Source organism: Vicugna pacos, chromosome 7 (assembly GCF_048564905.1).
Source record: "Vicugna pacos chromosome 7, VicPac4, whole genome shotgun sequence".
NCBI classification, from domain to species: domain Eukaryota; kingdom Metazoa; phylum Chordata; class Mammalia; order Artiodactyla; family Camelidae; genus Vicugna; species Vicugna pacos.
Window position 1 is genome coordinate 21,200,388 of NC_132993.1, and position 26,364 is coordinate 21,226,751.

A 26,364-nucleotide genomic window follows, 5' to 3' on the forward strand; every position below is an offset into this window, starting at 1 on the left:
ACTGTGGATTATCAGAAGCCCCTAAAAAGAAGCCATATCACAGAATAACTCCCTCTGACCTCTGCAGTAAATACATAATATGTATATTTTAGTAGCAAAATTTTAACTAGTGACAATCTAACCAGGAAAGAGGTTAAGCGGTGTCCAAAGGATAGGGAAAACAGAACATTTGGGTATGACCTGATAATAAAGAAAGCAAGTTAATGTGATTGTGTGTGTTCTCACAAATTACTCACCACCCCCAATAAGAGAGGGGCAGCCTGAGGGAGTGAGTAATCAGCTCAGGGAAAACAACAGTAAGAAAAATGCTCAAGAGTGGAAGCCCTTGTTGATCACAGCACCGTCTCTGCAGAGGTAGAAAAGCTCAGCTGGGCTCACCATTTTTCAGCTCTCCAGGCTGAACTGACAAAGGTTATTCCATGAGAACAGGATACATCTCTAACTAGAGAAAAGGACTTTTAAAAAACCTTCTGAAGAGAGAACACAGCCCAGATTCCCACCTGGACAGACAGTGCAGAAGAGATTGGAGGTGAGAAGTGAGTTGGAGTGAGAGCAGAAGAGGCAGGAGGTAGCTGAGGGGCTGGGAAGGGGCGGGAGAGAGACTGAGGAGGGGGCGATGGCACTCCCGGGATTATACCAGGGGACAAGTGATGCTTTCAGGGACTCGCTTCCCTGAGAGCTAAGGAGAAATTGTGGGGCTGGCAGAGCAAAGGAGCCTCTGGTAGCAGCCCCGGTATGAGGTGGGAGTAGAAGGAAGTGGAGATAGCAAAGTGGGCTAAAAGTTGCTGTCTGTCCAAGTATCATCAAAGTCAACCATGCAATACCTAGGAGGAAGTCAGTACTCCCTCCCATACAGTGGCTCTCAGCCTTGTCAGACCCAAGTCCCCTTCTCATGGCAAATATTTTGTAATACCTCTTCTGCTATTCTGAAATACAATTCAGTGATTAAACCATATATAAATGTCGATATATACACATATAGTTTTTAAAAGTCGAAATGCTAGCCCAATATAACATAAAAGCAAAAAAACCTAGAGTAAAAATATATATTTCAATATGTAAATGCTTGAGTATGACTCTATTTGAAGTCATAATGAAGTCTAATCAGAAGCTTGTACTCAGAATGCAGTAGTTACAAAAAAAAAGACGCTTACGGGTGTATTGTATTGGCTATTCAAAGACAGTAAAACTGCACCATCTATAGATTGGTAAATGAGGTCCCAAATAGTCAATAGAGGTGGAGTGTCGTTATTCTGAAGTTAATAAAATGCCTGGGGTTAGCCTGCTCAGCCAAGGCGCTGAGGGATGCAAATCCAACCACCGGGGTGCCAGCTGCAGTGTGGCGCCACCTGCTGGTGGTGGTTCGCTCTGCTTACATAGGCAAGAATCCGGGTCTTGGGGTTGGACCGAGCCCCTCGTTTAGCAACTAGATTGGGCTTAGTCTGCAACCTAAGGTCCCAGTGATGACAGAAGTGGGCACAGTGGGGACTGACGCTTGTAAGAGGAGCCCCAGAGGTCATTGGCCTTATTGCCCTCTGGACTTTGAGAATCACAAGCTGTCCAAAGCTCATGCCAAGCTGCTCTGGGCTTTACTTTTCTCATCTGTGAAGTATAGTCAAAATAACAGCGATCTCATACAATTATGAGAATGACATTAGATTGTAGATGTGGAGACACTTTAAAAAATACAAAGTATTTACAAATGGACTATCCCGAGTACACGTGAGTGACAATCCCATACCACCAGTTGCCACATTCTTTTTTCATCTAGATTTGGCCTTTGAATAGCAGGGACGGGAGGGCTGGGTGTGACAGAAATTCCTTTCCTTCTTTGTGCAAGCCAGCGTGCTTGACTGGAGACTTTAGCGGGGATAAGACCACTTTAGAATAAACTATGATTATTTCTTTGTATGTCATGGACACATGGTGTGTTTCCGGTTACTGTTGGAACTACTAACATTCAGAAACAGTGTTTTGTTTGGGGACATAATAAAAAAGAGTATGTCCCCAATGGGGAAATTAATTGATTTACCCTAAGTCAGGCAGGAATCAGAGACAAAGCAAAAACCTGAACCGTCCCCTCTGGATATATTTCTAGCTTGTTGTATTTCCAGTTGTTTCCTTCAAGTTATAGTTCCTGTAAGTGGCCTTAGCCTTAATAATTCTAAATTTTCATTTAAAATGTTTGTTTTATGAAGCTTTGCCATTCTCAGTGGTTGTTTTACTCTTTTGAAACCAGAGTATTGGATTTCTCAAGATTGACCCCTTTTTTCTTTTTTAAGAAAAATAAGGAAGGCTTTATTTGAGGCAGGAGGACTAACACAACATGTATAGGGACCACCGTGATGGAATTTTACAGTTGGGAAAAGTGATTGGGCTCAACTCTGAATGCAGCATGGGTATGTGGGGGGTTTATAGCCCAGGGGCAGGGGCAGGAGCAGTGGATGGAAAATTACTAAGAGGAAACATCAGAGCGAAGGGGGATTCTGGCTAAACTGGCCTATTGTTTTGTTTTCTGAAACAAAGGCCTATGGTTTGGAGAGTTCATTAGTAGATCCTCAGTGCCCCCAGGATGCAGGTCAGGACCGCTCATTTCTACAGATTCACTGTCCTCAAGCCTCTGTCTCCCTCGACCTGCTGTCTCTTCAGCACCACTAGAGTCTTAATAGACTCACTGTTTATTATTTTTCGTAAGCCTTACAGGAGCATTTGTGGCGCTTTCATCTCACTTCCGTCACACGTGCTTCTCAGTATCATGGACATTTCCTCTTTTGTCTGAATTCCATTTCAGAAACTTTAAGGGGTATTCTTACTCTGTTTGGCGAATTGTTTTCACAAATGTCATGTCCTGGTGGGCTCTAAATGACTCTGGATAACAATATTTTGTTTCTTTTCTTTTTTAAATGATGTGTTTATGGGCCATTAAAAGCTTTACCAGTCCCGTACTTGTCCCTTATGTGTTAAGACCGTTTCTCTGGGAAGTCAATTTCACTGATACAGCCGTTCAGCAAAGACTGCAGTTTCTTCCCTTGTTTGGGTGGTGACAACGTGGGGCAGCCAGAGTAGGTTATGGCAGAAATGGATTTATTTAACAACCTTGAACTGACTTTCTAATGGGAACCAGGCACTGGAGGATACACAAATGAATAAGATGCCTGTGGTTGCCATGTTTACGCAGCATCCACTTTTCTGCGAACAGCATCACATCAATCAGACTTCATGGTTGAAAGCACAGGAAGTGACAGGCCAACTCAAGCCAAAAGGAGTTTGTTGGAAAACTCTTGGGAGGTCTTGACAACAGCTGACAGTTAAGGGAACCAGACTTGGGAGATTTTTGGTTCTGGGCAAGAACCAAAAGAGGAGCAATAGCCAGATGGATGCCCAGCCACTGTCACACAGCCAGCACTGCCTAGTCAGGATGCTGCCCTCACTGCCACACCTTCATTTTGTGGGGATGAGTGACATCCCTGCTCAAGACAGAAAATTCAGGAGGGAGCATCCAGTACACTAAGACCATGATGGACCTGCAGGGTAAGGGGAGGGAAGGGTTACTGGAACTGGGAAAGAGAGAGTTGACTAGAAGAGGCCATCACCAGAGGAGCAGTTTCCTTCCATTAGGGACACACAGCCAGCCTTATGCTACTACAAGGGAGGGAATAACTGTCTTGACTCCATTCTCCTCTCTCTCTCTGATCTCCTACCTGGACTTCCCACTGGCCAAACCCACTTGGAGACCAGGGGCAATGGGCCCTTTGATGTAGCCTATAGATCAGCTTGGAGAACAGGCAGGAACCAAAGGCATCTGGGGCACAGAGAGGGTGGGGAAGGGAGAGAGCAGGTTTGGAGGGAAAAGGAAGGGAACTGGCACAGGTATGCACAAGGTTCAAGCACAAGGACAGAGAACATGGTGGAGACTTATTCAAGCCAGTGACAGTGTCCCAGATAGAGTGTTGATTAAATCCAAGTCCTACATCCTTGGTGCCACCCTTGGTCTGCCCGTTCCAGGCCTGTTTCTCCAATTATCTCTTTAATTCTGTGAGCCATCCCCAAATGGCACAGGAGGACACAAAACCCAAGCTCTTTCTGCCAAATATAGGGTAGTTCCTATTGCTTGCAACTGAAAGACTCTAATCTAGAAATTGGTACCAGAGAGTAGATTGCAGATTATAGGTCCTCAAGGAGTTTATTATCCTAACAAGATGGAATAGAATGCAGCAAGACCCCATCGGTGTTCTGGGAGGGGACCTTAACTGTCAAGGGCCCATAGCTAATTAAATTAACAGTTGTTGATAACGAGGACCATTTGATAGCTGAGGATATCTGGGGAACAAGGTGGCTGCTGCCTTAGGACAAAGGGTATGAAGAATTCCAAGACACTGTGGTATAATGAATGCTTCTGATGACACCGAATGACTTAAAGAAGGAGAACAAAAAGTTAAAAGAAGAACTCAGAATCTGGTTCTTTGGGTTGTTGAATTTTGAAGGCAGTCAAAGCTACACTTCAGTCCGGTCTTCTATGTGAAAGAGAGGCACAATGATGTAAATCAACTACACTTTAATAAAATTCTTTTTAAAAAGAGAGAGGCACAGTGAAATAGTGTGAAACTCTGACAACTGGGACAAGGATAGCTGAGAAGACAGGGAAGACCCAAACCCCCAAATCCTTCTGGAAATTCCCCACTGCCCATCCCTTGTGAGAGGAAGCCTTTCGCTTCTCACAAGAGGATGCTAACAGTTCCCCACAATGTTAGGAGGCTGGTAACCAGAATTCAGTTCCGTGATAGCCAGGTGGGTGTGGGTAGTTAAGCACAGAAATCAATGTAGGGAAGAGAAAGTATTTACCCAGGAAAACATGTGGTAGGAATTCGACAATTTGTATCTCTAGACTCTGGGACCATTTATTAGAATAAATTCTAAGGCATTCCGCCAAGGAGGGAGAACATAATTTTAGATAGGACGGATTTTATTGATATGGGTGCTCTTACCAGAGATTATGTAATGATTGTGCTATTTCTCACAGCTCCTTATGTTTCTCATAGTTCGCTGTGTGGGCTAAAGTGAATTTGGATTCAACCTGGTTCACATTATAGAACAATGAGAGGCCAGAAATTCCTTGATGTGATGTAGAAAAAGGAATTCTAAGCCTTTGGGGGACAAGAATGCTGACTCATCGATCATGAACCTTCTGCCACCCTCACCCAACTCTGACCTTTGAGAAGATCCTGCATACTTGTACACCTCCAAGTTTTTGAGAAAGCACTGGAATGGTTAATAGGCTCTTTGTAAGCCAGTAAATGGGCTCCTGTGGAGATCTCAGTGGAGAAAACAGGATTCTGGGGAGCATTCAAGGACTAGAAGCAGAGTCAGGCTTGGTAATCAGAGCTGAGAATGGTTTGCCCTTTTAAGATCTGTGTCTGTAGTTAATTAATTAAGGGTGCTTTGGGGACATTTTTCACGCCTTCTGGTTGTGGATACTTCTGTTTGGGGATTCACACATTGTGAGTTTCACTTCCTCCAGGAGGAAGCCAGATCGTACTCTCCCAGCCTCCTTTTCAGCTCAGATACATCCTATAATCTGGGTTTTGTCAATTAGACTCACCGGCTTGGGAGTGAGTAAAGTAAGGAAAGCAGCACTGCATGGAGTCTTGTCTTCTGGGTCAGGTGGCAGTGGAAGAGTCTGAGTTTAGAAGACAATGATGGCAGGCTGCTGGCCTGGGGGGTCCCTTGTGGGAGCTGTAGTGAATGTACAGGAGTGGGGAGTGGGATCTTTGCTGGAGCCGCCCAGTTGTGGCTGGGCTGTCATTCCTTGCACTGGCTATGTGAGCCTTCAAGCCATTTCTCTCTCATGTTTCTGGAGAGTGTATCAGCTACTGGATATCCTGTAAAATGTTCATTTTATGCTTGAACTAGTAAGAGTTGGTTGTTGACAACTAAAAAATCAGGACTGATTTAAGGTGTCTAGGAATAAAATCAATAGGCAATGACTAAGGTCTGTGTGTCATCAAAAGAATGATGAGGGAGAGGGTATAGCTCAAGTGGTATAGAGTACATGCTTAGCATGCATGAGGTCCTGGGTTCAATCCCCAGTACCTCTAAAAATAAATAAGTAAACCTGATTACCTCCCCCCCACCAAAAAAATCATTTAAAAAAGGCAAAAAGTGTTGCTTCTACAAGATGGGGGCAGGGAGGAGTAGGAATGGAACCCAGATGACTTCTGAGATGCCTCTTTACAGTGCCTGCTCAGTTAACAGAAGAGCACATGCTCCTACACATGCAAGACCAGCAATGGCTCAGGTTTTTCAAGAATGAAGTTTTGTGGTCTCCTTACCAGAAGAAGAACCCCATTCAGCTGAGGTGCTGGTCAAAGCAAGAAGTATGTGAAATGGGCAGTAAAGAAGGAAGGGCACGAATACTAGCTACTGCCTTATCACCAAGAGGCAGAAACAAGAACTTCCACCTATGTTTCTTTCTTTGCAGCAATATACATATTAGGTGAGTCATTCCTTCTCTCGTTAGTGTACATAGGGTATGTCTGTGGCATTTCAATTTACCATTTGGTATAGAAGTTTTGGGATATAAAGGCAAGATAGAAACAAACCAAGGGAAGAATGGACATTGCCCAGTGAACCCAGATGTGGAAATGAAAGCAGTAATTGAGGAGGCTTTGTGTTTTCCCTATAAAGAGATCTCCTCACCCTAGACATAGGCATTAAGTTAGTTGGAGATTATTTTTAATAGTGAAAAAAATATGCAGAATAAGAGTACTTGGGTATTGAACCCAGGACCTCACACATGCTAAGCATATGGTCTACCACTGAGCTATTTCCCTCAGCTGGGTACAGGACAGGCATAACAGTGGTACACTGGTATGTCAAAAGAAAGAGAGAAAAACAGAAAGAGAGAAAGAGAAAGAAAGAAAGAAAGAGGGAGAAAGGAAGAAAGAAAGAAAGGAAGGAAGGAAGAAAGAGAAAAAGAAGGAAGGAAGAAAGAAGGAAGGAAAGGAAGAAAAGAAAGAGAAAGAAAGGAAGAAAAGAAAGAGAAAGAAAGAAAGAAAAGAAAGAAAGAAAGAAAAAAGAAAGAAAGAAAAAGAAAGAAAGAAAGAAAGAAAGAAAGAAAGAAAGAAAGAAAAGAAAAGAAAAGAAAAGAAAAGAAAGAAAGGAAGGAAGGAAGAGAAAAAGAAGGAAGGAAGAAGGAAGGAAGGAAAGGAAGAAAAGAAAGAGAAAGAAAGGAAGAAAAGAAAGAGAAAGAAAGAAAGGAAAGAAAGAAAGAAAGAAAGAAAGAAAAGAAAAAGAAAGAAGAAAGAAAGAAAGAAAGAAAGAAAGAAAGAAAGAAAGAAAGAAAGAAAGAAAGAAAGAAAGAAAGAAAGAAAGGAGGAAGGAAGGAAAGAAGGAAAGAAAGAAAGAAAGGAGGAAGGAAAGACAAAGAGTACAGACTTTGGAGTTAGACAGACTGGGTTCAGGTCCTGGCTCTGTTACTTTCTCCCTATATAACCTTAAGCAAGTTCTTGAGCCTGTCTTGTGGCTTAGGTTCATCATCTGTAAAATGTGATAATAAGAGTATCTATGTCCCAGCGAGTCATGTGGATTAATGATCTTTGTAAAGTCTTACCATAGTGTTTGGCATATAGTAAGTTTCTAATGAAATTAACTATTATTATTATAATGATGACAGAATCTGGGAGACCAGTTGAAGCTATCACAATAATCTAGGTGAAAGCTGATGGAGGCTTAAATCAAGGCAATACAAGTAAGGATGGTTACTAAATGTTTGTAAGCACACTGCATTAGAGATTTACCATTTATACAGGGACATTTTTGAGAGTGGAATGCGTACACATTAATAATGATACTGGGGTGTGGGAGGTATAGCTCGGTGGTAGAGCGCGTGCTCAGCATGCACAAGGTCCTGGGTTCAATCCCCAGCCCCTGCATTAAAAAATAATGATACTAGTACAACAGGCACAGACTGGGAAGTGTGGTCACCCTTCATGCTAGTCTGTTCTGAGTTCCGCTTCTAGATGTCCCTGACCAGCGCCAACAATGCTCAGCTTCTTTTGATTGTAACATACTGAAAGGAAATTTGTTTTGTTTTTATTTTTATTGGAGCCAGGAAGAAACCAACAAACTTAGGCATCCTCAGTTCAGATATCTTTTCCGGTCCAACCTAACTGAGCGTGCACAAGGGAAGAGCGGTCATATTCTTTCTCCGTCACTATTTTACGTACAGTGCAAACTGTACAGAAGCAGGTCCTCCAGCCTTGCTTTGCGGACTGGGTGGCTCAAACAACTCACCAACCTAAATGGCTTTCTTGTGTCTCCAAAACAGGGCTCAGTATCTTTGCCATGTGCTCCCTAAAGGCAGGTAACAAGTCTACCTGTCTTGTTCTCGCTAATATACCCAGCATTTAGTGCAGTGTCTGGCATCTAGCAGGAGTTTGATAATTGCTTACTGAATGCTGTGGTAGTCACTATTCCCCACTTATCCAGAGGTTAGCCAAAGCTCCTGCCCTCTCCCTTCTCTACACAGACATCATGCCTTCCTGTAGGCTTTCAACAGGTCCTAGGTAGGAAGAATCAAAAATCAGTTAGGACTTCCAGTGATGGGTGGCTACCATCATTTGTACCAGAAGCCCTGTCTTCTTTAGCAACCAAAGTCTGCATGGCCAGAATGAGCCTTCACAGCTTTGCATTAACACAGGAAATGGGGCCGGGAAGACTCAATTTCTTGCTTGAGGTAAGTGGGGCAACACAAAGGCATCTCCCAGTTGGTCACCATCGTTCTCAGAATTTCTTTCACTTTGGGCTTGTAGCAGCCCTGACTGTTTCCTCCTCTCTTTGAAAGAGAAAGTTGGCTTTTTCCCCACGCTGTTTCCTCTAGACTGGCTTTCTTGGCTTCACTTGGCTGCTTCAGCATTTCAGCTGAGCAGACAGAACATTTTCCCCACTTATTTCCCAAAGGAGTGAGCTCCTGCTCCTAATCAGTCCTTCCCTCGCCTGGACCCTCCCCCTCCCACCCCTCACCCCTTCCACAGCACAACCCACAACAATTAGGGACTCACTTGGAGGTTTATTGGTGGAAGAACAGAAGCACCTTGTTATAAACACCACCTTACCTCCCCCGTGCTCATTTGGGCCACAACAGGAAAACAGCATTAGAGAAGGTTGTAGCAAGTACACTGAATGAAGCCAAGGAAGATCACCCTGTTTGGCTAGGTGTTAGGGTCCCAGAAAGTTCTCTCCTAGGGAACTGGCTACAGGACCCTGCAGGAAGTGCTCGTTGGAGTTCTCTTGTTCCCAAAGGCTGTGGCTCAAGGCGGCTCTCATGGGTATGTTCTAACGGACTGCAGATGCCACTGGCGAGGGTGTCTTGTCACAGCTGTTGAGATTGTGTATTTTAATGTCAGTGTCGGTGTTTCTGGAGTAGCCCGAGAATTTTGGAGTCATGGAAAGCAACAGAAGAAAAAGAAAGCATTGTTAAGAATCTAATTTAAAAACTATTGTTTAAGTATGTCTTGTCCAGCATGAGTGCGTTGAGCACAGTTGTGAATGAGGAAATCACAGGCAGTGACAACATACGTATGTGGCACAAGGCATCCAAGAGCAAGTTAAGCAGAGAAAACCAAGCAGGAGGGAGGCTGGCATGAAGGCCTCTCTGCTGCAGTAAAACAGATATCACTGCAAACCATAAGTATTGCTTTTCTATGTTGAGAACCTAACGTCTTATGATTCGAAGGCAAGACCTGAACCCACTGGGATCCGATGCCCACTATAACCAGCCAGGCGTCAGCACAAGTGCAAAGAAAACCTCAACAGTTCTCTAAAACAATAACTTTAAAAAAATCACAACCACTTATGTGTCAAGAGAAACACACTATGGCTAAAAATTTTTCAATGTTGATTTCAGGTGAAATACAGGCTTATTTTAAATGAAAAAAGAAATTATTAAAAAGCACCAAAAAAGAAAATAAAATCCCTTAACTATTCAGAGATAAGTACAGAGTGTTTTTTTCCAGTGAAAATAATTTTAGAGTTATTTAGCTAGAGATTGGCCATATGGCCTAATAATCTAAAAACGTCTTTGCCACAAAAACCTAGAAATGCTGGATAAAATACAGTCAACATAATTTTAATGCATTGCTAAACTTACAAAAGGTAAAGAAAAAATTCCCAGGGACCAAAAGTTAAAGGCCAATGAGGTGTGAGCTGAAGTTGGGTTGGCCAAAGGACTGGCCAGTCTTGGTGACTCAGGCCTTGGGTTTTCATGGCCATGTGGCACAGGAGATAAAGTCTTGCACCTGAGCTAGGTGGGGAGTTAACTGAGGTATTTGCATAATTCCAGGACTTTCACAGCCACCTTCTTGGCAAAAGGGGATACCAGAAAGAAATCCATCCAGTGTTACAAGCTCATCTGTATCAAGCTGGATTCTAGGTCAAAACAAAATTTCTTCTGAAAATTTTTATCTCTGGGACTGTCCTAATATTGGCTTGAAGTCTGAAATGACACATGGTCCAAGAACTTCCGAACTGAGAAACTAATATAAAAAAAAATTCTCCTTGGGGAGAGGGTATAGCTCATTGGGAGAGTGCATGCTTAGCATGCATGAGGTCCTGGGTTCAATCCCCAGTACCTCCATTAATAAACCAACCAACCTCCCTCCCTCCCTCCTCTCAAAAAAACAAAATTAAAAAACAATTTTAAAAAATTTCTCCTGAGCCAGTAATATCTCTGAGGCAATCGACAGAAGCAAACTTACGATGGTTTTTTGGGGTCAACCCCTGCCCCTCCAGTTTAGGCCAACATGAATTCCACAGATAAAGGCCTGCTTGAGATGAGCTCAGATAAAATATTACAGCTACAGACAGCTCCAGGCCCACAGGATCTGTGCGAGAGGAAGCAGAGAGAAGCAACGGGGCATCTGATGTACCTGTAAACAGGAGAGCTACATCTCCCGCAGGTTCTCGGTAGAAAGTGCAGCAGGCCAATTTGAGAAGAAGGAAACTGGGAGTGCAAGGGGTCAGCGGTACAGTCTTAAGAGATTGGGGAAGTGTGTGCCTTAAAAACTGTCAAAACCGCTAGAACACTCTCTCTTGCAGGATGCAGCAAGGAAAAACCACTGGAAATGGAATCCAAATTGAGTAGGAGGGGAACAATAAAAGCAAAGCAAAGAGAAAGTTCAGCTAAAGATAGGAAAGAGAACACAGCCTGGGAATCCCATACGGTACAAGGCTGTAAACAATTCACAAAAACGACACAAGAGGGAGCTCTAGAGCCCAACCAGAAAGCTACCTTGATCGGCCCCTCCAGAAGTTCGGGAAAACCATTTCACATAAAAATAAACATTAGAAAAGGATCATATTCCGTGGGGAGGATATAGTTCAAGTGGTAAAGCACAGGCTTAGCATGCCCAAGGTCCTGGGTTCAATCCTCAACACCTCCTCTAAAAATAAATAAACCAAATTACCTCCTCCTTAAAAAAATTAAATAAATAAAAATGGGAAAAAATTAACATAAACACTGCTTTAAAAAATACCCATATAAAAAAAAAGAAGAGGATCATATTCAAACACCACCCACAATTATATAAGAAAGAGCATATGAAGCATAATAAATCCTTACAGACAATGAATGCATTCTAAGATGTGTCTGCCAAACAAATGAAAACTGCAACCTAGCATTTCAAAATAGTCTAAAAGAAATTAAGACTATGACAGAATATATGAAATAATGATACGTCAGAACTCAAAAGATTTACAAATGTGGTGATAAAACTGAGAAAAGAATTAGACATTTCTAAAGGAAGAACAATTACTTCCAAAACGAAGACTAAAACCAGAAAGAACACAAGAGAAAAGCAAAGCAGATAATTCCTTAAGAGAAATAGAAGGATAAAAGGCGAAGAAGAGTTTCAAGAATAAAAAAGAAAGAAGGTGGCAGATAACTGGCAAAGATGATCCAATATACTAACAGTAAAAGTACCCAAACAAGAAATTTTTACATTAGAATTGAAGTTAAAAAAAAATACTGGGAAGTCCACATAAAGGCACACCATGACCTGGGACAACTGACCCAGCATGGTCACTGCTGGGACCTGCCCCAGAGCAAGGCTACGAAAACACTGAGAGAGAGGATGTGTGGAGAGTCCTTTGCGTAGAGCAGGTGCCTCTTTCCCCTCCAGATGAAGGAGAGAGCCTTCCTAGAACCACCCAGAGGCCCTGAGCAGTGCCCCTGGGGGCTGGGAGACCCAGCAGGCCATAGCACAATCCTGCCCAGGAAACGTGGAAGGTGGGAGAAATGGGAGAGCAGGTTTCTTTGATGACAGAGTGAGAGGAGTTGCTTCTGTGTCCAGGAGGCACAGTCCTCTCTCCAGTGGCCGGTCAAAGTCGGAGAGGATGTCTCCTGAGGACCAGATGTGGGCTGTACCAGACAGCGAGCCAGCCCGGAGCCACTGTAAACCCTACCTGAGAGGACTCACTGAAAGGTGAGGGACTCTGACAGCTAGTGCCTGGGTGGCATGGGTGCCTGCAGAGCCAGGGCCTGAGGCAGGTGGAGGCTGGATGGTAGGAAGGTGTCCCAACATCACTAGAGTTGCATTGGGGTGGGGAGGTGTCATGTAGGGGACTTCAGAGAACCCAAGAAAGCTCCTAAGGAAAAAAAAATCAGCTTTAAAATTAGGGAACAGAAGGAGAGAAGTGACAACCCAGTTTCCACTAGGAAGGGCCATCTTAATATGAGGCCAGGCTGAGTGAAAGGGGGCTGATGTGATCAGTGCAGAGTCTGATAATTTTCAGGCACTGGACAGTTTAATTTCAGAATGGATGCTGTTTTTGTAGTTTAAAAGGACCAAAAGATCTTTTATATTCTAAGAGGGAGCCCTTATTCTTATGGGGCCTGCCCAAGACCAGCTTTTATCCAGGAGCAAGAGGAAGACGTCTCTCACTGAAAAAAAATTAGAAAGGGAAGGAAAACATTGCGTTTCAATGTTCGCTACAAGTTGTACTTGTTCAACGTATTATTTGCTCTATCTTGCTTTTGTTTTCTATCACTTGTTACAGAAAGAATCTAACATAATGACAGTAAATTAGTAAAACTTTGGAGCCAGCAGTGGTCTCCCTTGTGGGTTACTATCTATTCTGTTCATTTTACAGAACAGGTAAGTGAGGCACAGAGGCCTTGAGATTGTCTTACCCAAGGGACCTTGCGAGTTGGGATTGGAGATAATTAGTATCCAACTCCATGAGCCTGCTGTATTACCCTTCTTTGAATTAATTTATTCATCCCTCACTCCTTTTATTGAGCACCTTCCACATGAGGACACTGGGATTTGCCTACAGAATATTCAGACTAATCAGCAACTGTCTATAAAATAGATAAACAACAAGGACCTACTGTATAGCACAGGGAACTATGTTCAATTTCTTACAATTACATATAATGGAAAAGAATCTGGAAAATATATATTTATGTACGTATATGTATAACTGATTCGCTTTGCTGTACACCTGAAATTAACATAAACTACACTTCAATAAACTACACTTCAACTACATTTCAATAAAAAACAAAATTAAAAAATAATCAGCCACAGACACTGCTTTCAAGGACAAGCTAACAATAAAATTAAGGGGAAAAATCACATGCAACAGTCTAAAATGAAAAGAAGGAGCTGAGATAGGTAGGCAGAGGGTGTCACTGACCACCCCCGCCCCAGCCCACCCCCATGGCTCAGTTCTGCAGGAACAGGTGCTGGAGCTACCTGCATGGAGGACCCACCTGTCTGCTGTGAGCTGGGACCTTCCTGAGAGATTCAAGAAATTGTCACTGGTTTGTTCGGCTGCCAACATCATGGAGCTTCCGCTGGGCTGGGAGAATGACGGGAGGCTGCTTTCAGACTGGGTGGAGAAATTTACAGTCAGATGACCAGGTCTGCTCTCTGATAGTTCTTAGCTTCTTCGGGCCAGAACTTTGAAGAAACTCACTTGAGTCTTCCAGCCTAGTCCTGGGAACCTGTTCCTTAAACATTAAGCCCTAGAATCATCAGACCAAAAACGGGGCCCTCCTAGCACAGTCACCCCCTCTCTCTGATGGGCTGCTGTGGCTACTCTGCCCAGAGCACAAGGTCTGAACCTTATGAACCAGAGCAGCAGAGCTGTAGGAGCTGACTTTCGAGGTCAGTGATAACATACCTAAAGTACACCACTTAAATGAGATGAGGAAAGGGCTTAGATTCTGAAATCTGAAGGTTTAAGGCAATCCAATCTATTAAGCTTTTCCTTCCTGTGTTTCTACTCTAAGCAGGTACTGGGAAAGCCTTCTGTGTATCAAAAGAAAAAAGAACCCTTAAATCAACTGAAAGGGAAAAGTAAATCCTTAGGGAAAATACTTGCAAAAAATTGTCATCAAAGGCTTAAAATTTTTGATGTATAAAAAGCTTTGTTTTACAAATCAATTTAGAAAAATGCAAAGCTGCCAATAGAAAAATGGCCAAAGAACATAACAGACAATGCAAAAAAAAAAAGTAACAATGTTCAAATTCATTGAAAATCAAAAGATACGCCATTTTTTTTAACCTATTGTATTAGAAAATTAAAATTCATACTTCTCAGTTGAGATAAGGATACAGTGACGCAGACATATTATTTGAGACAGTATAATTTGGTACTTTCCAGAAATAATATGGCAATATGTATCAAGAACCTTAAAAATGTTCATATCCTTTGAATTCTGCTTCTAAAAATCTGAGAAAACAATCAGAAATGTGGATAATACATAAATGCTTGTTTCAGCATCAATTACAATAATGAAAAGTTAGCAACAACTCTGAGTGTCTGATATTAGGGGAATGGTGATGTAAATTTTAATTCATTCATACAACTGAATAGCATGAAATTATCAAAATGATGTGCATAAAGAGTATTTAAAAGAAATGGGGAAATGCTTATGATATAATCTAAATGGAAAAAATCGACATCCAGAAATGTATATATATTTAATGCTTTCAAGTATATAAATTAAAAATTAAGATGAAAGACTAGAAGGAAATATGCCAAAATGTTCCAAGTGATTGCTTAGGGCTGGAGAGAAGTGGGGGTGATTTTTCTGTAATTTTCTGATTTTCTTCAGTGAGTATTATTCCTTTATAACACTGAAAAAAAAAAACCTAGCAAAAACCAGAAAACAATTTTTAAGTGAGTTAACTATTTGATGGCTCTTTTTATAGGAAAACAAAATTGATTTGCTTTTTATGTTTGTAGACCCCAATATGGTGTGTGCATATCACTGACCTTGAAAAAGAAGTCTGTCCCCCCACAACACTAGGCTCTAATATCCATCAATTCTCAGGAGGCAATATGCCTCCGATTCCTTGCTTACTCTCTACAGATCTTGGTGAAACTTACTGTTCCAGTGGAGCTGCAGGGCAACTTGGGCACCAGGCAGTGAGAGATTTGGATTCTCGGGTCTTTGGTGGTGATGGACAGACCTCTCTGCAGAATTTTCACCAAGCGGATCCAGAACTGAAACACGGCCTCTGGGTGTTTTTCGTGGAGCCTCAGGTAGTAGATCTTTTCAGTCACTGTTCTAACCCTCAGGATGCGTTGGAGCCGGTCACAGATTCGTAGCTCCACGTACTTCAGGGGGAGAATCCTGGACACAAGCAGGAGGTGCCAGTGATTTTAATCAACCATGCTGGTGCCTCCCTAGAACTTGGGTCAGCCTCACTAGGCTCCCACCTCTGCTTGGGGGACTCCCAAGGGAGAAAGCCTGAGGTCTGGGAGTGGGAGTGATCACTAAGATGGACTCTTCTCTGATTTCCAGGGCCTGAGTTATTAAGGAATCTGCCCACATCAACGACAGTGGCTGATAGTTGACATATAATATCTCATTTAAACCTCACAACAACCCTTTGATGAAGGAAAGCTAAGTAATATTAATTCCATTTTCCAGAATTTGAAACCATGGCTCAGAGAAGGTAAGTGATTTGCCCAAGTTTAGATCTTCTTAGGTAGGAACCGGAACTAAGGTTTTCTGACTCCATCTCCAGGCTTCCCTCTCCCTAGATCCTGATTAATTGTGTTGAAAGAATAAGGGGAAAGATGGAGATCTTTTAAACAGCCAGTAGTTTTTATTTTTTCAATCTCAACACCTCATAATCCTATTTGACTTCATATCACTCATCTTTTTTTTTTGAAAATCTCTAAGTCTATATTGACAAAATAAAAATAAACAAAAGGAAGCCAAGATCCTCAAAAACTATACAGGGACTGGTGCTCTACACGGCACCAAGCACAGTGCTTGGTACATGTAGATACTAAATATTTGTTAAATGAATGAATGAACTCTACATAATTTATACACTAAAGAACACTATCCTTTCTTTTCATCTGAAGTCCAGCTGCAAAAGAATGCAGTCATTCATCCCACCCCTTCTGGCCCCTCATTCAAGCCTTTCTTTACCTGCTGAGGGTGATGACTGGGGCACTAGCAGGTGTGTTCCAGGTGGACAACTGACCCTGGGGCCAGGTGACATTGGCCATCAGGAGGACGTTGGGGAGTGGCAAGGAGGGCACCGAGGAGGTCACCCCCAGGATCACAGTGGTAGACCCTTCACAGACATCCATCCAGTTCCCCGGCTTAGTGACCTAGAAGTCAGCCCCAGGCACGTGGGTCAGAAAGAAGCAGAAGACAGGAGTGGAAAGATAAAGGTGCTAGAAAATGGCACCTCAGCTTGGCAACAGGCTTGAAGCTCCTGTGCTTCCTGCAGGTTCGTGGCACACCGGGCTACCCAAAGAGACAGGTTCTTTGGCAACAGGAATACGGTGCTGCCCTTCTTCATGTCCTTTGCATTTACTAACTTTCAAAGGATGCACTGGGGAGTGGGGAGGGATAAATTAGGAGTTTGGGATTAACATATACACACTACTATATATAAAATAGACAAACAACAAGGACCTATTGTATAGCATGGGGAACTACATTCAATATCTTGTAATAACCTATAACAGAAAAGAATTTGAAAAAGAATATATATGTATATGTATCTGAATCACTTTGCTGTACAAGGGAAACTCATGCAACATTGTAAATTAACTATACTTCAGTTTTAAAAAATGTTTTAAAAAAATGATGCACTAGTAAGAAAAAGCTGAGTGGCATTGAAATTTCATTCCTCCATCCTTGGGTAGAAGAAGCCAGCACAGGTTTCTAATGGTCTGGAAAGGAGGGTGTGCAAAGAAAGTTCCAGAAGGGGAGGAGAGTGAGGAAAAAAGCTGTTGAATGGGGAGGACTCAGGCAGCCCAACTTGAGGGAGGTTTGGGGAGCTTCCCCTAAAATGAATGAGGGCATGGCTTATTGCTTGGTCTTGAGTGTAATAAGGGCCTGTTCTCTTGCAGCACCCAGGGCTTTGGCAGGACAGGGAGACTGGATGCCTGGTACTGGGTCCCAGTGTCTCACCTAAGAAGCACCAAAGCCGTAGCCTTTAAGGAACCACAGGGACCAGGGTAAGGAACATCTGAGGGGTGATCCCTATTTTCCCAAGACCAGAGGGCCTTTTCACAATGTCCTAGACTTTGTAAGATCATCAGGGCCGTTTACAGTCAGTGGTGGAACTGGGGACAAGGGGAAGGCAAGCCCCAGGAATGACTGAAACGTAAGTTTCTACAAGCCTGAGTAGATGTTGCTCCAAGAAAAGTGAATTTTGATTTTGGGGAAAGAAACACCATTTCTTGGAGCCCATGTTGTGGAATGAAATTCCTATGTACTCCAAAACACAGAGGGCTGCACACATTGAAAGTAAGAGATAAATGTTTACAGGTGACAATAGTGGTGGTGATGCTGAGGAGTGGGGAGGGAGGGAGCAGCACGATGATGTGGGTCAGATCGTTTCCAGTCAACTCTGCCTGGGCCAGCTTCAGCAGGCACGCTTCCCCCCTCACTGGCACAGTCTGAGTTTCCTGCTGCCTGAGTCACTTTGTATCTAACTGGAGAATCTAAACAGTTGTCATATTAGGCAGCAACGGGAACATGTTAAGAGAATAAACCTACTGCCAAAGCATCCCACTCAAATAGACAGGACTAGAATTTTGTATCCTGAGTCTGGATTTCCCACATTCCTGCTCCTTCTCCTCTGAGCATGCCCCCAGGCTGCCAGCTGATTGCCCAACTGTGCAGCTCCCTGGGGCAGTGCAGGGATCAGGGAGCACCTGGAGCCATGAACCAGCTCTCTGAAATCTAGGGGACCTCATCAGAGAGGAGCTCGCTGCTCTGTGAAAGGGTCTCCAAATTAAGCCCAGTACCCACCTCCAACCTCCTGTAACTTCTTACCACTGTTCAACTCCACCAATTGGTACTGGAGACCCTCTCTGTGCGTTCCAGCCTCTTGCCTTCACCCAGGAACTTGAAGTCCCTCTGCCCAGAAGGTTGTCCCCCTGCTCTTCCACTTACCAAAGTCTCAGCAATACCTCAAAGAATGGCTTAAGACCTGTCTTCTGGGAAGCTTTCCACAACTGCTGATGTCTAGGGAATGCTCTGCGCACGCTTTAGAGACCAGCTAGTCCAAATCCTCTGACATAGAGCTTTCATAACATGCCCTTTGAACCTACAAATTCATAAGCTTCTCTGTCAGGGACACTATCTGATCTCTTTTTGCATCTCTTGCCTGCCACATAGCTTGCTGACTAACTGGTTATTGCCATACCCGCAGTGGGGCAGAGGTGTGCAGTTTCCAGCCAGACCACTAGAGGGGGGTGGGCAGCCCCTCGGTAGGATGTCAGCAGATTGAAATGACCGCCCCCCACTCTCCATAAAGCATGGTGGCTCCATGCATCCCAGGCCATAAGTTCTCACTTCCATAGTCATATCCCTACTCTTCTGGGGGTGGTAGGATCTGGGCAAGGCTGATTTACGCAGGGGTCTTGCTCTCAAGCAAGGCTATTTATAAACCATCCCAGAAAGAAGGAGGCTAGGCTTCAGAGAAGGGATTCTGACAGCTGCCTTCATCCCCTCTAACCAATTAGTCTGGACCAGCAGCCCCAGGAGAATGCTGATGGACTTGGCCTGGAGAGTGGGCTCTGCTGTCTCCTTCTGTAGGTATAATTCTATTTCCCAAAAGCATCTGACCTGCAGGGAGCCCTGTGATACTGTAGGCACAAACTGAGGCGAACCTGGGATCCAGACCCTCTCATTTTCTCTGGCTCTACTGGCTTCTTTCTCCTCCTCAGGGCTTTTGGATCAATCCCTGGGAACAGGCTGTGGAAAGGGAAGGTGAGCTGGCCCTCAGCTGCACAAGGGTACCTGGATAAAGTTGCTTTCAAACACCACTGAGTCGGAGAACAGGTTGAATTCTGGAGAATGAATTAGTTGACAAAGAAGGCCATCTTCCACCCCAAGTTCCACTCCAGGGCCTGGTTCCCTGACCTCTGGTGGGAGGCCCCTAATGGTACTCATTGGTTCTTGGGAAGTATGGGCTGGGGAACATCTCTGGGGCTCCACGCAGACCCAGCCCAACCTCAAGGTGTTGGTGTGACCACTACTCCCCCTACCTCCACAGCTCCACCTCCCCTCCTGACTTACGGGCTGTCCACCAGGCCGGGGAGGGCCTGTTGGCTCACAATGGCAGGAATGACATCAAGGAATGTGATGGGTCACAACAGGAAAGGAAAAAAAAAAAAAAGAAGAAGAGGCAAGGAAGGATTGGAGGTGAGCAGAGTGTTTTTCTCCCCTTTCCCACTCACTACAAACTAGCAGTAATGTAGTCTACTCCATTTTTCACTCAGTCTCCCCTCACACTTGAGGAAAATGATGCTCCCAAGGTTATGTCAAGACTGCAAGCAGGTGAGCAGGTGGGAAGAGCAAAGGGAGGCTCTCGGGAACCCACAGCCTTCAATCCTCCCCACTCACAGCAAAGGAAGCCTCTTGCAAAACCTTTCTCTGTAAGTGTGAAAGGCTCGCCTAGTGTCAGGCCCTCACTGGGCCAGGGGAGCTCAGGATGGGGGCAGCAGTTCACCCCAATCCTCCCTCCCCCATTTCATGGGAGAAAATAATACCAAGCTATTGACAAAGCCAAGAGGCTTATTTATTTGGAAACTGTGAGCAAATGAGGAAATGTATTACAGTGGTATGCTGGAGCACTGCAGAAAAGATCATGAGAGCTATCTAAAATTTTCAGGATTTTAAAGAATCAGTTGTTAGACACAGCCATTATTAAACATTTAATTATAGAAACTTACAATTAAATAAGTTATACAAAAAACAAAGGTAATAAATACCCAAACTCATTACTTCTTAGTTGTCTTACTACATTTGACGTCTCTCTATTCCCTTGAGGTTGTTTGACTCTATCGCATCTACGTGGTAGAAATACTATATAATGTTGGGCTACCACTACCTCTCTCTTCTCAATGTGTACACTGGACCTTCGTGGTGGTCTGTTTCTTGACACCAGCCATGTTGGGAGTTATTTACACCATGGAAATCAGTCAATGCTACAAATTGGGCCATGATTTATTGTTATTTTGATTATCTAAAATGACAGAGAAAAAGCCAATGATGCCAATTGAGAAGTGTGTCTATAGCTGTTAGATTATGGGCACAAAAAAAATCTGAGCAAATAATCTTCCAGTATTTGAAAGGTATTATCTAAAATAGCAAAGAAGTTGCTTGTCATTAATGAACAGATAAAGTTTCAACATGAGACTTTGTTATTTCATGTTTCCCTTAAGTTTAAATGAGCATCATTTTCCTCAAGTGTGAGGGGAGATTGAGTGAAAAATGGAGTAGACTACATTACTGCTAGTTTGTAGTAAGTGGAAAAAATCAGCCGACATTCATGTTGGAACTACACTGACTTCTCAGTTACACAGGTTAGCTAGGAATATAAAAGTCTGACAAAAAGCTATGAAAGCTTTCTGTGAGAATCAATTAGCTATCTGGAAGTTACAGTAAAGAGTATTGTACATTCTACTATTAGCTGTTAATTGTGTGCTATACATAAAGTAAATTTTAAGTAAAATTTTATAAAGTAAAATTTATTAAGGAAAAAAACATGTATACTTGTATGTTATTTATATATGTATACATATACATACTGTGTGTATGTATATACACACACACACACACACACACACATAATTTCCCTAGGATAGCTAGTTGTTGAACATTTATTAGCACACCATTGTAGTGGCGCCAACTGCTCTTCTCCTGCTGCAATCTCCTATCCCTGGTACCAGGACAAGAAACTTTCACTTAAAGACTTCTTCAGATTGCATGAAGTTGAGGAGGGATGAGCCATTGGTTATCTTTCTCAGACTTTGGCTGAACAGCTACCAGGCTCTCTCACTTTGGTGATTATTCAAGGAGCAAGCCAAGGGGTTAAGTCAGATCTCTGGTCTTTTAAGCTCTCAGGACTCGCACTGCTGCAGTCCCCCCATGACTGGGGTTAAATCTCTTGGTGCTTCTGTTATCACTGGGAGGAAAACTTGCTTCTCATTATTTTCCCAGAGCTGGTACATCAGAAGCAGGAGCTTCTATCTCATTAGCTTACTTCTTAAGATTTGCTTATTAGAAAATTTTTGTCTTTTTCATTGATACAAAGTCTAAAAGACCAGGAATTTAAACATTCACTCTTCAAGGTTATTACTTTTGCTTTCTTATCATAGTGCTCTCTGTTCTTGACATTTTTTTTCTCCTTTTCTTGTGGAAAAAATAGAAGGAAATTTCTCTTCCAATGTTTGTAACATAAACTAAAAATTTAAATGACACAGAGACCATCAGCATGACCCCACGTGCTAGAGCACCTCACTTGTGTAGTAAGTTCTTGTTTTAAATAAGTAGATTTCTAATCAGGAAACGCTAATATGACAGTCAATTCACAATTGCTTGCTTCTTGGTTTTTGCCAGAGACTTAAGGTTTTTAAAGGTTACAATTATATGTAATTAAAGCTACTAAAATAATAAGGAAAATATTTCAGTATGCTAAAAAAGTAAGATTGTGTTTTCAGTAAAAAAGTTTCACGGAAAAGAAATACAGAGAAAATAGTTTTATGCATAATTGGGATTTTAAGTATTTAACAAATTCTAGAAGTTCTTTGTAGCTCCAGCTAACTTTGAGATACCTTAAAGGAACCCTAAGGCATCTTAGATATTAAATTAACTAGCATTATTTGGTATGTGAAGTTAAATATAATCGATCATAATTTTACTAATTGTAAACAAGTCTCTTTGTTGATTGCAGGTGTTTAACCATGCCTTTTAAGTCTTTCGTCATTACAAACAGTTGAACTGTTGCTAAAAGGTGCTTCATCTTTAGGAAGACTTTTGGGTAGTCTATGGAAACAGTGGGTTACAACAGTCCCACACAGGATGATGGCTATGCAAGGATTCCAGCCCATACCACCCTCTGATGCAAAAACAAAAGGCTGTCCTGCCACTGGGGCACCTAGATTAGGCATTCAGAGAATTGTTTTACTCCCTGATAGGCAGGGTCAATGCCCCTGCTCAGCCCAGAAGTAGTTTCAGAAGAACTACCAACCCGTTGCCTCTCTGCACCCTGCCCCATAAGGTTATGGGAGTAAAATCTCTGAGAGGGGAATGAGACAGGAGAGAAGGGGGCATTCAAAGAATGACACAGCAATTAACACCAAAATGGTGGAAGAGTCAACTTCCACTAGACCTTGAAGCTCAAGATGGCAGGAGAATTGACTTCTAGTAGAACTTGAGCTTAATTAGAAGCTCATTGTAATACATTAGCATGATAAATAACATGCCCGTAGACGCCATGACAGTTCTAGGGCTAACCATAAAAGGTCAAAGAATGGGCAGTGGCCCAATTCCTGGGAATCCCAGCCCCTTCCCCAGGGTAGTTGGAATGGCCCTTCCACTTGTGGGCATGTGAAGCTACCAAGCTAATAAAAACTGGCAACACCACGCCTCATGGCTTCTCTTGCTCCCTCATATTCCTGCCCTGTCTATGGAGCGTGTATCTACTTCTACTTTAACCTGAGCACCCAACCCACACACCTCGTGGGCCTTCTCTTGCCTTCTGAAACAGCCTACACTCTTTGTAGTATGTATCTCTCTAAATAAATCTATCTTTATTCAAAAAAAAAAAGTAGAATATTCACTGCAACATTGGTTGAAGTGAAAAAAAACCACTGGCAATAACTTAAATGTCCATCACAGTTAAACTATGACACAAATCCTAATCTTAACCATAACCCTAACCCATATGATGTAATATTTTGCAACCATTGAAAGAGTAAGGCAGCCTTCTATATACTGATATGGAACAATTACCAAGGCCTCTTAAATTAAAATAAGATGAAGAACAGAATATATATAATATGCTACCACTTGGGTAAGAGGAATTTTAAAAGAATATACACATTCTTTGAATATACTTGAATATGCCCCAAAATTTCTGGGAGGATAAAAATATAGTTGCCTTAGGTGGGGTAGAGCATTGGTAATTGTGGTGAAAATGCAGATTTATTTTTCACAGTGCATGTATTTTTATGCTGTTTGAATTATTTACCATGAGCATGTATTTCCTTTTTAAATAAATTTTAAAATAAAAAGTGTTTAAAAATAAAAAGTATTAAAGAAATATCCTATATGTGGCTCTATGACTACTTACCAAGAAGCAACTATGTACAAGGTATGCCACATACTGAAAAAATCATTACTAGCTCTGAAAGTAGTCTGATCAGAGTTGCGGACATGTGGTCAGGGCTGTCTTGAACATGACTCTTTACCTCCTGAATAAAGATACATATTTGAAGAAACAAGGGTGGGACTATATTCAAATACAATAAAAAGTATAAATGACATCTATACAAAGAGTAAGAGCACTAGAAATTATAAAAAAAGTAATATTTAAAATATATATTTAAATATACATTATATATAATTTTTTAAGGTTCTTTAAATAATTGTTTAAAAATTACAACAATGTAACAGGTAACATCAAGTTTAGAACACATGTAGAAGTAAAATACATGACAAGAATGTCACAGAGGATGAGAGGGGAGAAACAAAAATGTACTGTTGCACAGCTCTGACACTATACATGAATTAGTACAATACTATTTGAGCAGCTAAAAAGCAAGAAAATTATAAAAATTGAGAAACCTGTAGCTAGTGGATCTCGAAAGAAAGAAAGAAAACACAATTGCCAATCTGGAAAAGAGGAGATATCACTACAGAGCTTGTGGATTTTAGAAGTATTATGAGGAAATAGTTTTAACAACTCAATGCCAGTAAGTTTGGCAACTTAGATGTGCTATATAAATGACGTCACATAGAAATTACTAAAACTGCCTTAGAAAAAACTTTGACTTAAAAAAACTGATTTAGGAAAAATCAAATATATACATTCATCAAAGACACTGAATTTATCTTACCACAAATAAAATTCTAAGCCCATATAGCTTCACTGGAAGGGTCTATCAAATATTTAAGGGATAAATAATGTCAATCTTACACAAATTCAGGAAACAGGGTAGGAAATAGTTCCCAATTTGTTTTGTAAATCCAGCATTATCAAAACCAGATAAAGACAGTGCAAGAAAAGAAAGCAACAGAACTTAGATCGACATTACTGACGAACATAGACACAAAATTTCTTATCAACAACAATGAAAGGAGAGAGATGTTCATGGACTGGAAGATTCAATATCAAGATGACAATTCACCCCAAAATGATCTGTAGATTCAGTAAAATCCCAATCAAAATTCCAGAAGGCTTTTAAACATAGAAATTATTAAAGGGAAAGTTTGATTATAGGCTTTTAAAAATAAAATTTTGAACAAGTAACACACTTACAAGGTACAAAAATCAAAAAGTATCAGAAAGGAGATAGTGAAGTCTCCTTCCCACCCCTGTCATTGGCCCAGTTCCCATCTTTCTCCCCAAAGAAGCCACTGTTGTCATCTCTTGTTTATTCTTTTAGAGAATGTTTACACATATTTATGCCAATATAGTACATTTAACTTTTCCTATCCCCTTTTACATAAATATTCTAAGTCTTGCGAATATAATGTTCTCCAACTTCGAATTCTTCAAATCACATCAAACTATCTGCTTATATCAATTATCTAATTCTATATTCCATAATGTTAGGCAAAAGGGAGAAAGGAGTCCAAATTGCACTCATAATATTACAATACAGAAATGCCTGATGTGTATTGACAAGGTCTAGAAGAAAACAGTAATAAAGACAGTGCTCAAGTGATGAATTATGGATTGTTAAGTTGGTATATGTTTGTCATATAAAGTAAATCAAGTTTGTTGGCATCATTGATATTCTAAGAGCAAAGCAGCATGTAAAATAAACATGGTAAGTTATAGTCATTTTGTAATTTTAATTTTGTTACAATAGGTTTTTTTAGAAAAAAAAAATCTCACATGTGCTCACATGAGAATTACCTCAGGGAAGAAAAAACTCATTATTGACATATTTTGTGGTACTGCATTTTGACCAATCCTTGAAAAAGAAAAATAAAAACCTCGATGTAGAAAAAACCTGCATACTAGGAATAGACTACCAATTAATTCAGTGATATTGTCTAAGTTACTTAGTTTTCTCCTGTTTCCTCTGTAGGAAAATGAAAAGACGCCATCCAGTACAGTAGCCACTAGCTGCATGTGACTTGAAATGTGGCTAATCCAAATGCAGATCTGTTATACGTGTAAAATACTCAGCAAGACAAATACACACTTAGTACAAAAATAAAAGAATGTAAAACATCTGATTAGTAACTTTTTATGTTGATTACATACTGAAATATTTTTAATATATTGGGTTAACTAAAATTTGTTTAAAATACCTTTTCCTATTCCTTTTTTCTTTTTAATGTGACCACTAGACAATTTTAAATCATATACATGGCTTGTATTATATCTTTATTGGACAGTGCTAAACTAGATCATATCTTCCAGCCCTTAATATTCTGATACTTCTCTTAAGTTTTAGGAGTGCAGCCCTTTAAACCCAGAAAGCATTACACAGCATACATTTAAAGTATTTCCTTTCCTTCTGTTCTCTTAGACGGCACTAGAGTTAAGGTTTCAAGCTAATAATTAATAGATATTATTAAATATTTAAATATTTGCAATTTTCTAAATATGTTGTGCTTAGTCTTATTGCCATGCCCTTGCTCCAAGGCTTTCCTAACTTGACTGCCTTATCATTCTTTAAAATTCAGGTCCTCTAAGAAGCTTTTCCTTAACATCCATCTCCTGCCTATGAATAACTTTATGTATCCACTGTCCTATACACATTATTCTGTAATAGAACCATGAAACATTTTTGTTTACATGCATCCCCCTCCCCCTGCCTTCTATCTTGTGTATGTTATCTGACGTAGTAATG

The 26,364-nt window shown here is 41.5% G+C and overlaps 1 protein-coding gene and 1 long non-coding RNA gene across 6 annotated transcripts in view; one reads left to right on the plus strand and one right to left on the minus strand.

The window, feature by feature from the left end:
* The window catches only part of LOC140697342 (uncharacterized), a 40,277-nt gene extending 24,637 nt beyond the window's left edge, over positions 1–15,640 (plus strand). Inside the window, exon 3 of one of the 2 annotated variants that reach the window (XR_012074290.1) lies at positions 15,341–15,640. This is a non-coding gene — a long non-coding RNA (uncharacterized lncRNA). The remainder of the gene's footprint in view (positions 1–15,340) is intronic. The other variant, XR_012074289.1, reaches the window with a different exon arrangement.
* GARIN1A (golgi associated RAB2 interactor 1A) lies at positions 9,048–19,474 on the minus strand. Of its 4 annotated transcripts, XM_072964537.1 has the most exons (6): positions 19,289–19,378; positions 16,719–16,865; positions 16,454–16,638; positions 15,397–15,643; positions 13,772–13,890; positions 9,048–9,415 (listed from the first exon to the last, which is right to left on the minus strand). In XM_072964537.1, the coding sequence occupies exons 2-6, from the start codon at positions 16,830–16,832 to the stop codon at positions 9,334–9,336; spliced, it is 747 nt and encodes a 248-aa protein (XP_072820638.1). In that variant the 5' UTR covers positions 16,833–16,865; positions 19,289–19,378; the 3' UTR covers positions 9,048–9,333. The 4 variants fall into 4 exon arrangements, with proteins under 4 accessions (XP_072820638.1, XP_006202328.2, XP_072820639.1 ...); XM_006202266.4 differs by lacking the exon at positions 16,719–16,865 and having other exon boundaries at positions 19,289–19,474; XM_072964538.1 differs by lacking the exons at positions 16,719–16,865; positions 19,289–19,378 and adding an exon at positions 19,159–19,260.
* Positions 19,475–26,364: the final 6,890 nt, after the last annotated feature.